General features: G+C 34.3%; 2 protein-coding genes across 3 annotated transcripts in view; one reads left to right on the top strand and one right to left on the bottom strand.

The window, feature by feature from the left end:
- LOC123523913 (uncharacterized) overlaps positions 1–15,539 on the bottom strand; it is a 356,017-nt gene that overhangs the window by 270,250 nt on the left and 70,228 nt on the right. The window lies entirely within an intron of this gene.
- Positions 7,175–15,357, top strand: LOC123523922 (interferon-induced protein 44-like). Of its 2 annotated transcripts, XM_045301676.2 has the most exons (8): positions 7,175–7,332; positions 8,127–8,312; positions 10,358–10,440; positions 11,181–11,393; positions 11,768–11,920; positions 13,024–13,204; positions 13,440–13,549; positions 13,828–15,357. In XM_045301676.2, exons 1-8 carry the CDS (start codon positions 7,320–7,322, stop codon positions 14,026–14,028), a joined length of 1,140 nt encoding a protein of 379 aa, XP_045157611.2. In that variant the 5' UTR covers positions 7,175–7,319; the 3' UTR covers positions 14,029–15,357. The 2 variants fall into 2 exon arrangements, with proteins under 2 accessions (XP_045157611.2, XP_045157612.2); XM_045301677.2 differs by lacking the exons at positions 7,175–7,332; positions 8,127–8,312 and adding an exon at positions 8,534–8,599.

The following is a 15,539-nucleotide window of genomic DNA, read 5'->3' as shown; positions in this document are numbered from 1 at the left end:
CATTTGTACGAAAATAGAAAGTTTTAAGATATGACTTTTTTATTTTGACTGGGGCAGTCTTTTAAAGAAAAGTCAAACTGTATGCATGAGTTGCTTCCCTCTTGACCTAAAGGTGGGAGATCACTGCGTAGAAGATTGAAGAAACAGATACTTATGCGGCATTTTTATTAATTTAACATTTCAATGCACAGCTACCGAAAGTTGCTTTTATAAAACAATCACCATAAACACACTATGTGCAGTAAGATGCTCATAATGGAAATGTACATTTCTGTCATCAGATGAGGAAATTTTTAAACAAGAAATCTTCAGTAATATTAAAAGATTACTGTAAGGTTTTTATTATTTCCCTGAGATAATACAAAATATTTGAAAAACTCTTAAAAAATAACAATGTTAAGAATCCTATACTAGGAAAAGCGATTTTCCTAGTACGCAGCCGCTTCGAGCCATTAGCTTATAGCAGTGTATGCATGGATGTGTACATGCTTAAGGGGACGCATACTTTGAAATTAGAAAAAAGTGGGTGGGGTATGATAAAATTTACCTGCAAAAAAGTACAAGGTTTTGGTACATGAAATGGATACTGTTTCAACTGTTATAAGTACACAAAGGATTGCTCACTAAAATAAAAATGTGAAAACTGAAACAAGAAAGTTATTGTTGAATTACTAAGACTTATTGTGTACATTCAAAGTCAACAATTAAGACTTTTTGGTGCGAAAATAATAGTGCTTCACCTTGTCCAAACATTTATCAATGTCCTACAGATTCTAATTTAAAGAAAGAATGTGAAATATGGTCACTGTCTTGCTTTTCATTTCGCATAACATAACACATTATTTAGTTTGTTTACAAAGTAGTGCATAAGAAAAGATACGGTGGTCAAGGAATGTCACATTCCAAAACTAAAAGAGTATATTCCCCTTAATACATTAAACATTTATCGTTACAGAAGTCTAGTGGCTTACAATAAGGGCCTAGAAATGTTGCCATTATTAATTTTTAACTTGGTATTCATGAACTACAATGCACTTAAATATCAAAACACATTCAACAAACTTTTGAAAATGTATTGTCTTAAAAATCTCTAAAATAAGTATGAAATTTGGTGAGAGGTCCAATCAATGTGTATATGTCAAAAGTAACATTCTAATCTTGTTCACAAAAGTTACTAATACCAGCAGGATGTCAATGATCAAAACTGGACGAAATACAGTTATCCTCACTTTAATGTCATTTATGTCATTTATAATTTGTCCTTGAATTCTCCACCATAGTTTTCATAACTCTGTTTGCACGAGTTGCACGAAAATGCTGTAATTCACGTAAAAAATGGGGTCAAATAAGTTGTAAATGCAATATCATCTAAATGTAATTAATGGATTATGCAGTTCAATATAAACTTTATCTCATAACGTAACGAACATGTATAATGTTGTAACAACAACTTTACTTAGTTAATACACTGATTTAAGTAGCAGTCGGTTTATAAGTGACTTTATTTATTCATTTTGTGTTTTGTTATTGTTGTCAAAAAGTATAACGGAAGTGCCTCACAACTGAAGCGGAAACCAGTTTGATGCACAAAGTAGGCCAATGTAAGTAATATTTTTTGACAAATGTGCACAGAAATTAATAATTTTCTAATATTAAAGACGAATATCTGAATAGGAATCATTATTTGATAAGAAATTATAATCATCGACATGTTTTTTTTTAAAAATCGTACACATGCTGACACCTAAGTTGTCTCCCGTTGTTTATTACAGTTACCTTTCGTCCGGCGCAGTAATACATTTGCAGTGAATCGCCGAGAAGTCGTGGGAAAATTAAAAAACATGTAAATAAACTAAAATTAACCATCTTTTCAAGATGAATTTCAAGTGATCGCCATTATGCATTTAACCCGCCTGACCTGTGTAGCATCTTAGATATCTGTTCTAAGGTATTCATTGTGTAGAATGTCATGTTATGCCCTTGCAATGCTAATCCCACTCTGATTTTTTTTTGTTTACATTTTTATCAATGAGAAATATGGCGTCCATCCCGAGCTGAAATGACGTGGCGTTAAATTTTTACATGTTTAAGCAAACCTGGTGTGTTAGAAAGAAAATCTCATCCCTTCAACATTATTTGGAACACTGTTATTGTAAAAAACCTGTTTTTTCCTTATACAAAAGCTTAATATTTTGTGTTGAATGTACTTTCACAAAGACCTCTGTTTTCCTATTACATTCATAGTACCACATCCTTATCCACAAAATACTGAATATTACAGGTGTCCATCGGTATTATATCAGTTTAGGAATATGTTTTTTATTTTCCCACCATCGATTTCTTGAATATGCACCCCTTCCGCATTTCTGTATGAACTGTAAATGTAGCAATATGCGTCCCCTTAACATATATGAAGCGAACAAATAAAGGGAGACAGGGGAGCATCTCCGACAAAAACATTATAATTAAAGCCTTTGTCTCCGGATGCTAGCTGTATTGTGACCTAGAACAGCCAGTATGCTTTTTCTGAATGATTCATCATGCATGTATGGTGCATTTATGAGTAATTTTATTTATTTCTGTTATTTTATTTCATTTTATTAAAAAGAAATTCGGTATGTCATGTGTACCACATGTTTTATCTCATTTGTCAAATAGATAGTAAAAGTATTCATTTCGTTTTGTTCAGTGTGGAGTCAATTGAAATACGAATATGTCCTGTTAAAGGATATGGCATAATCATATAATTCAACTTGGACGGAGAGTTCATTGGTTTGCACACTGGCCTTCCAATCCTGAGGTCGGGGCTTTGATCCCCGGCAGCTACTCGGGAATTTTCAGAAACGCTTTTCAGTGTTTCCCACCCAATTAGAGGTGTACTAGTCAGGAACCCAGGCAATCCTTGCGTGTATCAGTGCTATACACGGGGCACGTTAAAGAACCAGGCTGTCTATTCGCAACGAGCTAGGCTAAGTTAGCCGGACAATCCTGTATTTGATTTCTGATCTCTTTGTCGTGGGGGCTTTGTCTCACTCTGTCCTTCTGGTCAGACTGCTCTGTGTCTGTACTAATAGAGGATGAATTATGCGCCCTGTGTGTCTGCATTTGAACTATGTAAAGCGCCTTTGAACGTGAAATTGATCATGAAAAGGGCGCTATATAAATCTGGTATAATAAATAAATAAATAAATAACTTGAAAGCTAGTCCTAGAAAGCAATGTTTTGAACTCTTAATTAAGTTTTGGCGTGGTGTTGCTACAGATTTTGCATTTCATGTCATGAGCATAACTCGGTAATTCAGCTTCGACCTTTACAACTCCTTCATGCCAGAATTCCATAGTTCAAACGTTTAGTTACTCAGGTTCAAATTTTTCTTGATATTTGAGCAAGAATGTTTCTTCTTAGAAAAAAAAAATGTGCGTGTTATTTACGAAAAAATGAGAAAAATAAGCCAGCCTTATTCACATGATCATGCTTTTGCAAAATAAGTGACTGTCCTTCCAAACCGTCTGGATGTAAAGATAAGCAATAACTGGGCATACACTCGTAGACAAGTGTTGGGAGACATACATTGATAATGCCAAGCAGTACTATGCTTGTAGTAGTAGTTGATTGTTGTGGAAAAAGAAATGGATCGTTAAAAGTAAAAGGGTACTGTATGAAACAATAACAAATTCACAGAAGCAATAAGGAGGCCCAACTCACCTTTATCATCTGACCCTGCTTCTGACCAATATGGTGAAAATCCTTTAATAAGTTTATTAAAGTAAAAGATATCGTAAGGATTTTTTCTATAATGAAGGTCCGAAGATGTGTTACTAACTGAACAATTTTCAAGATAAGAATCTTGTTTTTAAAGTTTTAGTACGGATGTCCCCTTCAAGCAGAACAATTTGAAGACATTGAGAAAGGATTTTACATTGATGCAACAGTCTAAGTTGATAAAGATCCATCAAGCGGTTCATAAGAGACTTTTCTATATTTACTTCTAGAGGCCCCTAAAGTTTGTAAGGTGTCGGCATTTGTACGCGATTTGGAGAGGGCCCACAATGACTACGAGCTAAGTCTGATTAAGATCTAGTAAGCGGTGCATGAGAAGATGTTATTTATAATTTTTTTCTCATTTTAACTCTAGCGGCCCCTAAAAGGGCTAAGTGCCCCGATTTGAGAGAGGACGTTACATTGCCGTTACATTTATGCTACAAACCAAGTAAGATGAGGATCCATCCAGCGGTTCATGAGAATAAGTCATTAAAATGTACTTCTATTTTTAGCTCAAGTGGCCTGTCCGTAGAGCAGAGTGTCCTAATCGAAACGAAATGGTCAGAAGACATTTTGATGATGCTTCGCACCAATTTTGATGGAGTTCTACTGGTTCAGCTATACTAGTAGTGATCCTTGAAGAGGGCCAAAGTCTTCCAGTTTGAACAAATTTGGTATAGGACCTTATAATGATGATCCAGACATAAGCTGATGAAGATCCATCAAACAATTCATGAGAATCATTCGATTAAAGGAGTTTCTATTTTTAGCTCTAGCAGTCCCCTATAGAGGCCAAGTGTCCCCAATTGATAAAGCTTGTTGGGACCTTATAATGATGCTACAAATACTGTTTCATGAAAATCCATCAAACGTTTCTTTAAGGGCATTTCTATTTTCAGCTCCAAACGGCTAATGAAAAAGGCCACACGCCCAGAAATCGGTAGAGGACTTCATAATGATGCTAGAAACAATTTTGACGAAGACCAATCAAGCGAGTCACGAAAAGACGTACTTTAAAGGCGTTTATATTTTTAGCTCTAGTGGTCCCTGAAAGGGATCGATAGTTCCAATTTGATCTGAGGATGATGCTACAGACCAATGTTGCTGAAGATTCACCTAGCGGTTCATGGGTAGAAGTCGTTTAATTCTATTTTTATATATGTTGGTCCCCTAAAATAGTGGCATAGGGGACCCTGAACAAACTGTACGCAATTGGGCACTTGGCCCCTTTTAGGGACCACTAGAGCTAAATATAGAAATACCTTAAAACTACGTCTTCTCACGAACTGCTTCATTGATCTTAATCAAACTTCATTTTAAGGCCCTCTACCATTTTTAAGCGGGGTCGCTCGGTCCCTTTTAGAAACTAATATAGGCAAAAATAGAAATACCTTAAAACGACTTCTAAGCTTGAAGGATTTTTATTAAACTTGCTGTGTATCATCTGCTTGTTTTATTCAAGTTTAAACGCTTGGTTGCATGGAGATAAAATAAAACTGAACCGAAACTTTAACCTGAATTTTTAAGTATAAGGGGAGATAATGAAATACAGATGCAAGCGTTATGGCACGTGAGTGATGTTGATGGTATTGAAATGCATCAAAACTTTAAGTAATGTATGCATATATGGACGCTGACGCCTGAGTACGATAGTAGATCTCCATATACATTGTATAGTCAAGTAAAAAAAGGTAATATTTGCGTAATATTATTATAAGTTGATACGTATATTAGCTTTGCATCGAGAAAATTATATGAGCCTGTTCTTAGGGCTCCTGAAGTCGTGCAACATTTTTCTGGGGCTTATATGGGAGAGCATTTTAGAGAATTAACGCTAGGAATGACTCGTTTATTAACCTTCAGATATATCTCAGGTTTTTTCTACGATCATTTTAATGTCGGTCAAAGATTCGTAGGAAAAACCCTGATTTCATATCATGGCCTGCGATAACAATCTCTCTGTGCCTCCCGCTCTTTCCCTCTTTGTTTTTTAGAAATACATGATTAAATGACCCAAATACAGCATTAATTTGCATATATTTTTGAAAAATGCTGCTCTTAAATAGTTTACTGGTTTCCCTATCAATGATTAATTTCTTTTCTCTGTCACCGAGACATTTTTCATATACAATAATGATTAGGAAAAAAAATCGGAAATGATGTATAACGATTAACAAGTGACTACGAAAATATGCTATACCCTGTCGACCACAAATTATTAAATGAAAGGCGTCTGATGCAATAATTTTTCAGTCTGACATACAAATGACGATATCTATTTGTAGCAGTGCATTATATTGCTACATTACTGGAATATCAAGTCGTAGATACGTAATATGATACCTCACCTAGTCATAGTTAGATTGACAAGTGCAAGTACTGCCATCTTAATGCTGAAGCTACCAGTTCTATGCTCTTGGTATGACGTGGCAAGGGAGCGAACTCTCGATCTCTACCACTAGGCTACCGATCTGATAAGGTATTGAGTTTTATCAACGTATTTTAGTTGTATGGGGAATACTCTTTGAAGGAACCTCTTTTAAGAATTCCTCCACCCTGTCTCAACAAAGGGAACTCCACGTGCGAGTGGTTTAGATTGCTGACTCCAAGTAACTTGCCCGGTCTCATCGATGTTGGTTCGACATCTCGACTAGGGTGTTGAGTTATTCCGGTTAGAAAGTCATTCAGCGTGAAACTATGATTAATAGTCAAACCTGTCTATAAAGACCACCCTTGGGAGAGTCAAAATGTGGTCTTTATTGGGATGTGTTCTTTATTCACAGGTTAAAGTACACTGTAATGTTGAAATGGGGAAAAAACATGTGGTCTTTAGAGCCAGGTGGTCTCTGTTCAGAGGTGGTCTTTAACACAGGTTTGACTGTGTATTGCGTTGGTGCTAGTCTAAACGTAACAAGAACAAAAAGAAATCCCAATGAGAACAAGGTCCTGTAATGAAAAAAGACATCGTGTATTGTATTAAAATACCACTTGTGTTAAGAGATAACGTTTGTTGTTAAAGAACAAATCATGTTGTATTAAGAGACAACATTTTCCCCTTTCTGAAGATTGTCTCTAAACACGTAATTTCAGCATTTTGAGGTCACATTGAAGGAACTAAATAGGTAAATGCAAATGGCATGACCATTATAGATTATTATCCAAGACTACAGGCATTTTCTTTTCCGTTGCTTAGCAACGTGGTACTGTTTAAAATATCAAATATTAATTTCTTTAAAGCAGGTAGGTGATAAATGAGATGTATGAACTTATATAAAAATAGATTATTACATGTATATAAGATAACGGGTTATTTTGCAGTTGATAAGCGTAGTTAAAGGGCATTTCCCTAAGAGATGTATCTAGCACTATAAAGAATCAATGACTTTCATGTATATATAAACTCAAAATAGTTTTATCACGTACCTGATGTCATCGGTGGTTTCCCAGGACGTTGATTTATTAGAAACCTACTTTCGTTTTGAGAATTTTGGAGGGGAACCCGAGGTCGGCTTTAAAAGCTTTCATCCGAGCAATGCGTTGTATTTAGTGGGCATATTATGGCCACAGAAGGTAAAGTGATCTGAATTTCATTTTCTTAAAAGTAAATTTTTCTGTGAAATAATGATAATCCGGAGATATTCACAGGATGCTTCTACAGGATCTTCTTACAAATTTTATTTTTATTTGTTTACATTTATTGTTTTCAATAGGAAATATGATAAATACAGGGATACAGATTCCGTTGTCTTCAACTTAATATTGCTTTATTCTAACATTTATACAAGTATTGTTTTATTCATTTTATTATATTCATTAGTTATAAGCACATATATAAACAAACACTAAGAGCCATTAAACAGTTTACTTTCGGTTTCGGTGTCGAAACATCAAGTTATTAGAAAATGTGTATACGTTATTATATGTATCTATTCTGCATAGATAAAAAGTCAATTCTAACACGACCAGCAAATAATCTACATACATGTAGAGAAAAATCTATCTCGGGTTATTCTGCAATAAACCACTCGCGTGCAATAACGTCATCCGATCCAGGTGCATAGAACGGTCGTAAAAAGTAGTTACCATATTTTCTAACACCGTTGATACTAGTATGTCGTATTAGAATCGAAATAATAAGTTCCCAATTGCGATTTGTCGTAGAATAACCCACGTTTGGGAACTTATTATTTCTTAAATAACGCGAATTGTGTTAAATACATACACTTGAGTCATCACCATGTGAGATACGTTAAAAAGGTCAGCATGTGATCTGTAAGAACATCTAGATATACACTCGCTTTAAGAAAGAACCTTTTGAACTTTTGTTCTTCTCTTTTTAACTGAAAAATATTTTCGATTTTCAGACTGTAGCATTGAAATTATAGAATATAAAAGTTTAGATTCTCTGGTATCAATTGAATCAGAAGAAAGCGTCTCAGCCACAACACCATTGACTGTCTCAGCAACGCCCTCTGTGTCAAAAGTTGCAGCAACACAGCCAAAAGCCAAGCCAAGAAAAAGCAAACCTACGCATTTGTTATACGCAACAGGTAAACGAAATTTATATATTAGTGAAATAAGCAAAAAAAAAAAAAAAAAAAAAAAAACAAAAAAACGTACACTGTAAGCATGGTCTTTTGTTTTATTTCATCCTATACATTTCACATTGATTTAAACTCGTATTTTATTGTCCCTGATTTTAATTAAATATTTTTCATGATGCACCAAACGATACCCGTGAGAGGCCTCTCAGTGTAAATGTTAATCTAATTCGCTGGAATACCAAATTTGAAAACGAAACTAAACAAATATTACGTGCATAAAATGGCAACATTAGGTAATATTTCATTTTGTGTTTGCTTTTTTTATTTATTTTTTTTATTTTTCTTTTGTTTATGTTGTTGAATTTTTAACTAAACATTAATGACATTTTAGCCGACGAAATGCCAATTAACCGTGACAGGTGTATATTTATTTTATTTTTCGCATCTTCTTATGAAGAACAGCGGCGTATAAAAAACACCTTACTTCTGACATAATTTGGAAACATTCATTAATCAAGTGTTCGTTTAATGTAATGTTTAACGCCTTAAGCACTTTCGATTTCAAAACGAAAGTACATTATATTTATTTACCTTGTAAATACAAAGAGTATGAATGCGTAAATCTATTATCAGTATGTGAAGAGTAAGTGTTTACTAAGATAATCATAAAAATGTTCTTCGTTTTTTCTTTGAATATTGCACATTCGTTTTCTTAAAATTGTAGTTGATTTATGTTAAATATAATTTCTACTATTCTACAGTTTGCAGTTCAAAAGTAACCAGTCATTTAGGCAGCATAATCGCGTGATTCGCATATCAGCACGTAGGTTTAAGTAATTTTGAAATCGAAAGTTACTTTAGTAATAACATTTACTGTATTTTCGCAAATAATTTGAAACGAAAACGACAAACGTAGACAAAAAAAATGAGAAAGTTACTAATATGATATACTTTGATTAATTGCTCATAATTTGAATTCAGAATGTTTTTGTCGAGGAAGTAAAATACGCTTGTATCGAGTAAAATATGATGTAATAGACAAATTGTAAATGTTGTTTTAGCTCGACAATACATAGCGCTATTGGACTCACCCAGTCGTCGGCGTCGGTGTATGTAAGCTGGTATCTTAGTAACCATTCGTAGAAATGGATTGAAACTTTACACACTTATTCACTGTGAAAAATGGACTTACACTGCACAGTTCCATAACTTTGTTTTGCATTTTTACAAAATTATTCCCCTTTTTCGACATTTTGGTTTAGTTTTTTGTATGTAAGCTGGTACCTCAGTATCTAATGGGAATAGATTGAAATTTCACACACTTGTTCACTATAATGATCTGTCATGCAGTGCATAGACTCCATAACTCTGCTTAGCATTTTTACAAAATTATGCCCCTTTCTCGACTAATATTTATTCATCTGACAAGGCTGTGGAATGGTGGAGCGTTGCTGTCCTCCGACAGCTCTTGTTTTTTGTTGTTGTTTGTACTGGACTGTTACCTGCATTAACAACATGAATTATTAGATAGCATGTATATGTATAGCCCTTTGCAAAAGAAACCAAGCAGTATGCTGATGCGTCAACGTAGTCAGATAGGTGAAAATCAACTTAAAAATAAACCGAGGCCAAGGTAGAATTATGTCAGTATTTTCAATATCAGCTTTTTAAAATCATCTTCCTGGTCTATAATATAAAACGAAAGTACGATACGCATACTATTACAATTTAAATGATTTCGAAAGAGTGGAGATTACTAAACTACAGGACTTCCACCAATCCTACGAGAGTATTCTTTCAGTACTTTCGATATGAGAGGCAATGGAGTCCACGGAATTGGTACACATGGATGCTTAAGATATATGTTGCATTGTTAAGACAAAATGTGTCCGATTTGTTATATTTCATATATTATTAAATAAAGAAAGATGAAAAATAGTGCAAATGCATATACATTTCCGAACAGAAAGTACTGTTCAACATATCAATAATAAGCTAGTTAATTTCGGATGCACGCATAATTCTAAAAGTTGTCACTGTTATCTCTTTAGAAGACAGAATGAGTCAGATGGATATAGACGGATTGAAAGAGACTCCCTGGAGAAAGACATGCAACTGGAACAACATGTTCGAGGTTAATATCTAGACAATCATTAGAACGCATTTTAGTTTTTATCTGTTCATATAAATATAAGTAAGATACATTCAACGAACAATTGTTAAGAAACTGGTGTCAGTAGACGAAAAAGAGAAATCTTGAAATAAACACTACAAATATCAAAAAGAAACAAGAAAAATATTACTCAAAAGTAAGTCGATATAAATTACATTACTTTGAATACTAAAACAAAGATGGAATGGCCCCAAGTTGTTCTGGGACGATCTGTGCATGAAAAGAATTGGAACTACTGCCTTACCCGTGCATGATCGTAAGAGGCGACTAATAGGGTCTTAACACTTGATATTGCTGTAACTCTGCTTCCAGCAGGTATGCAAATTTTGATTCCATACCTCATGTTTTTATTTCGATGTAAATGAGATGTGAAACCAAAATTTGTAGTCCTGTTTGGCGCCATATAACCTACTGTGTTGGTGCGCCGTAAAACCCAAATAAAAAAAAAAAAGATGGAATGATGTGAATTAGAACCCATGATAAAAGCTTGGAAGTCAGTGAGCGTACCCCTTTGCCACTGTGTCATCAGTTAACACTATATTTTATTTTAGTAATGTAGATATTTACAGAATATTAATATTGCTTAATTTAAGTTAGACATTTGAAACTATTGACAAAGATTAATGAGTGACAGGTCGATATTTACAGATACCACTTGTGTCAGTACCCTAAATAGACCTTGGGTTTAACTTGTTTTGTAGACTTTGGCTGAGCTGAAAGATGAACTTGAGAATTTTGAACCAATGGGAGATCTGCTAACAGGAGAAGTACAATTTCCCCAAGTCAATATCCTGCTGTTTGGTGGGATAGGTGCCGGAAAATCCAGCGTTTTCAACACCATCAATTCTGTATTTCGGGGAAAGATTTTTAACGTAGCAAGAAGTGGCTTTTCAGAGCACAGTCTTACTACTAAGGTTAGTATGAATAAACTGAACACAAACTCCCTGCGTTGAAAAACCTATCAGTTCATTTCCTATATTAAAATTACACCTTTGATGAATATGTAGCCATCCTCATTTTGATGCTGTCAGAACCAACTACATTTCACAGTCACTTCAGCGTAAACATTTAGGCCTACTTCTGCCAAAAGAAGTACGGGTAGGCAGAGTTAAAATCGAAGTTTTCCTTTCATCCGACTGATCTACTGTTTATTGTCAATGTGTCAATGTAAATGCACACAAAATCTTTCGGCAATATAATCATAGCATGAATTAATCTTTATTGCAATTTGATGATATGTTAAAATACACTAAATAATGGCAAACATCTCTTTTGTTTCATATTATAGTTCACCAAATATCCAGTGATGTCTGGAAGCAGCACATTACCTATGCCACTGAAGTTCCGAATATGTGACATCCGAGGCTTAGAACAAGAACATCTAATGACAAAGGAAAATATGCGCTACATTCTTGAAGGGTCTATTGCAGACAGATTTCCAGTCAGTATATCAAACTTTTCAAAATCTTTTGGTGCCGCCTCCAAAAATGTTTTAGGAGCACATAGATTTCCCTTAGTCCTTCCGTTGTCTGCGTCCGACCACCATTTGTGTCGCACATATCGCAAAAAGTATTTGACATATAGCTGTCAAACACAGGAATGTTATTCATTATTTGAGTCTCTGCACCTGGGATTTCGTTTGGGATTCCACTTAGTAAGACCAGAGTAATGGTTGAACTGTTCTAAATTTGCATAATATTTAAACTGTGCAACAGTTATGTTATCCAAAACGTTTTTGACATTGAGGACTATGACCCTTGACTCGGCCAGAATTATGGCAAAAGGACGTAAAATGTTTCATGTATATCTCTTAAATTATCTTTTCAATGTCAACCTTATATAGCATCGAAATTTTATGATAAACACATTCAAACTGTGCTTTAAATGCAAACACATGTACAGAAAACGGAAATGTAACTTTATTAGAATGTAATTATGTCTATGCAGTTCGATTTTAGTTTCTTTTGTATTTTATTTCTAGAAATTGTTTTGTAGTTTACTAACTCACAAACATCTACAACTACTATATATAGCAACCCTCCAGTCCCGCTATCAAGGCACTTTTTTTGCTTTTAATTTCGTGCACATTTTTCTCTCATTTTCTTCACTGGTGCACAGAGGGGCACATAGGGTCTCTAACATCAAAGCTGGAAAGTCGCCAAATGACCTGTTATTATGTCGGTGCGACGTTAAACCCAACAAAATAAAAATATCTTCACTGGTAATTTTCTTCACTGGTGATCACATTCTCTATGCATAAGTTTTTCAATTGTAATTCCTTTACAATAAAGATCAGTAGAAAATTGATGATGCCTTACATTTTTAGCAAGAAGTTCATATGACCATAAGTGCCAGTAAATGGGACACTAGTGTGAATATATTTTTATTTATTACTAGTATGCGCCTTTGAACTTGACACTCTGTATTCATGTCGCAAAGCGAAAGAACAATAGTTTGGTAAATTCATAATTTATTTGTTTTTCGTGTTTGTTAATGAATGAAGATAAAATTGGAGGAAAAAGTATATTTTAACTTAATTTTCAGTTTGATCCAAGTGGAAATATTTCGGCTGACATGCCTGGATTTAAGAAACACCCTGACCTTGACGAGAAGATTCACTGTGTTGCTCTTGTTCAAGATGCATCTATCGTTGATGCCATGCAAGACCTGAGTCCAGAAGTAACCAAGAACATTAAGGAAATGCAGACGGTTATGAACAGTTTAGGTAAATTGTATTTAAATTTTCATGCAACATTTCGAGCATGTATACTTTTTAAATATCTTTTGCAACATGATTTATGAAATCAATACTGCCTGTTCTTAAACGATTTGTATGTATCAGATCAGAAATTGAGATAATTCATCAAACCTAGCCTGCAACATTTTCATTTTTGTCATTGTGGGCGACCTGTGGAGATTTCACTTTTCCTATTTTCAGTATAATTGTTTGTTTCTTTCAGATATACCACAAGTTGTTATATTGACAAAGATTGACAGTATCTGTGAGGCGACGAAACAGGACGCTGCAAATGCCTTCAGAAGTCCCAAAGTGGAGAAATGTGTAGGAAAGGTAACTGTTAGACATTGTTAATGTTAAAATGCTACACATTTATCATGTTTTAAGTTGGAAAATAATCTTTCGTTTATATCAAAATTAAGTATTCTCCCCTGTTCGCAGATGCAGCTTTTCAACCTTTTTACTACAATCGTGAAAACGTTCCATGAATGAAATCCGTTACTGACATAGTTATAAATATTGGGCATTAAAGTTGTTTAGGTTTAATTCTACTGTGTGCGCTTAAACAGAAATATTTAATCAATAATATCAATAAATGTTTTCTTTACTAGGTGTCGGAGGTTCTTGGACTCCCAAGAAACATGGTATTTCCTATGAAGAACTACGAAAATGAATACCAACTTGACGCTAGCATCGACACCATGGCTCTCCTCACTCTTAAAGGCATACTGAACAACTGTGACGCCCACCTCTTCAACCACTATGATGAGATTGTAAAGAAATACGCAGTGGCCGAGAGAAGAAATCCGTGAACTATGAAATATGAAGAAGTTGTACTTTAAAATAATATGTCATATGAATTTCCATGAGTTAAAATGAATACTCAGAAACTATTTAGAATACAGTCAGATACAAATATGTATTAGCACCATTGACAAACTCGAGTGTCCTGGCATTGTCTGGTTCAAGGACATTGTAGTAATCATCCAAACAAATCGCCATACAGTTCGATTGCAGTTAAAATTTGAACGTTTTAATAAAACTCAGGGACCAACTTCAAACAGGAAAAGTCATGTTCAAAGAATGCAGCCACCCATACTGTATTCAGTATGGAAATGAGGTTGTATATCGTGTGTTTTACATATTTGCGACATGTATCACACTACACTACACCTTATTACGAACGCAAGTGCATTGAGTACTTGTATGTACGTTTACATGAATCATTCAAGCATATTTTATGCCTTATTTTTAAAATACTTAGGTATTTTATGTGTGTGCGTACGTGCGTGCGTATATGTGTATGTGAAATGTATCGTGACATTTTCTTATTAATAGGCTAAATGACGCTGTTCACCGTTTTAAAGCTAAGTTTCGCTCAGTATATTTAGCAAGAATATTGATATATCTGATAAGTAAGTTTAATAAATATGATAAAAACCTGTTCAAATACCAACATATATCAATTTACAGAAAGAGCTGAATACGGTGTGCCTATCACATGAATAAGGGTGTGATTAGAGTCTTCTGTGTAGAGAAGTGCCTTCCAGACCGCTGCTGTAAATATTTGTCGTAGAATAAACGAAACAAAATTGCACATCTAGGAAACCTTTGTGAACATTTTAAAGAGAACATTTTAAATTGTTGTCAAGTGTGGTGTTTGATTTTGCTATTTGCAAAATGTTTGATAGATGATAGATGACACGAATTGTAAACCTCATATACTTCTTGTCTTACTACAATTAGCCGACAATCTTTTTTAAAGATTGTTCTTGTTTTTCACTCTCCTGATTGTGCAACGCTAAGTGAAATGTCAGACAAGGAGTGTTTAATGACGCTGTTTACAGTTTTAAAGCTACGATTCGCTCAGTATATTTAGCAAGAATATTGATATATCTAAAATGATAAGTAAGTTTAATAAATATAATAGAAATCTGTTGAAATACCGATATGTATCAGTTTACGGTCTGCGTATCACATGAATGAAGGTGTCATTAGTCAATCGATTAATGTCTTCTAGGTAGAGAAGTGACTTCAAGACCACTGCTGTAATTATTCGACATAGAAAAAAAAACGAAACAATATTGCACCGTTACGAGACCTTTGTGAAAAATTAAAAGAAAACCATTTAAATTGTTTAAGTGTTGTGTTAGTTTTGCTGTTTTCAAAATGTGAGATAGATGATAGAATAACACAAATAATATGAAAACCTCATAAACTTCTTGTCTTAATACAATTCGCCGACCATCGTTTTTAAAGATAATTCTTGTTAAATTCACATTCGGGGTGTTGCAAATCGACTTAAAGTCGTACGCCAGAATTC

Source organism: Mercenaria mercenaria, chromosome 3 (assembly GCF_021730395.1).
Source record: "Mercenaria mercenaria strain notata chromosome 3, MADL_Memer_1, whole genome shotgun sequence".
Taxonomy (NCBI): domain Eukaryota; kingdom Metazoa; phylum Mollusca; class Bivalvia; order Venerida; family Veneridae; genus Mercenaria; species Mercenaria mercenaria.
This window is presented reverse-complemented; position numbering and strand designations above follow the sequence as displayed.

Coding starts and splice junctions, on each gene's coding strand:
- LOC123523922 (XM_045301676.2), top strand. Junction 10,441..11,180: donor ACTGGAACAACATGTTCGAG/GTTAATATCTAG, acceptor CTTGTTTTGTAG/ACTTTGGCTGAGCTGAAAGA. Junction 13,205..13,439: donor GACGGTTATGAACAGTTTAG/GTAAATTGTATT, acceptor TGTTTCTTTCAG/ATATACCACAAGTTGTTATA.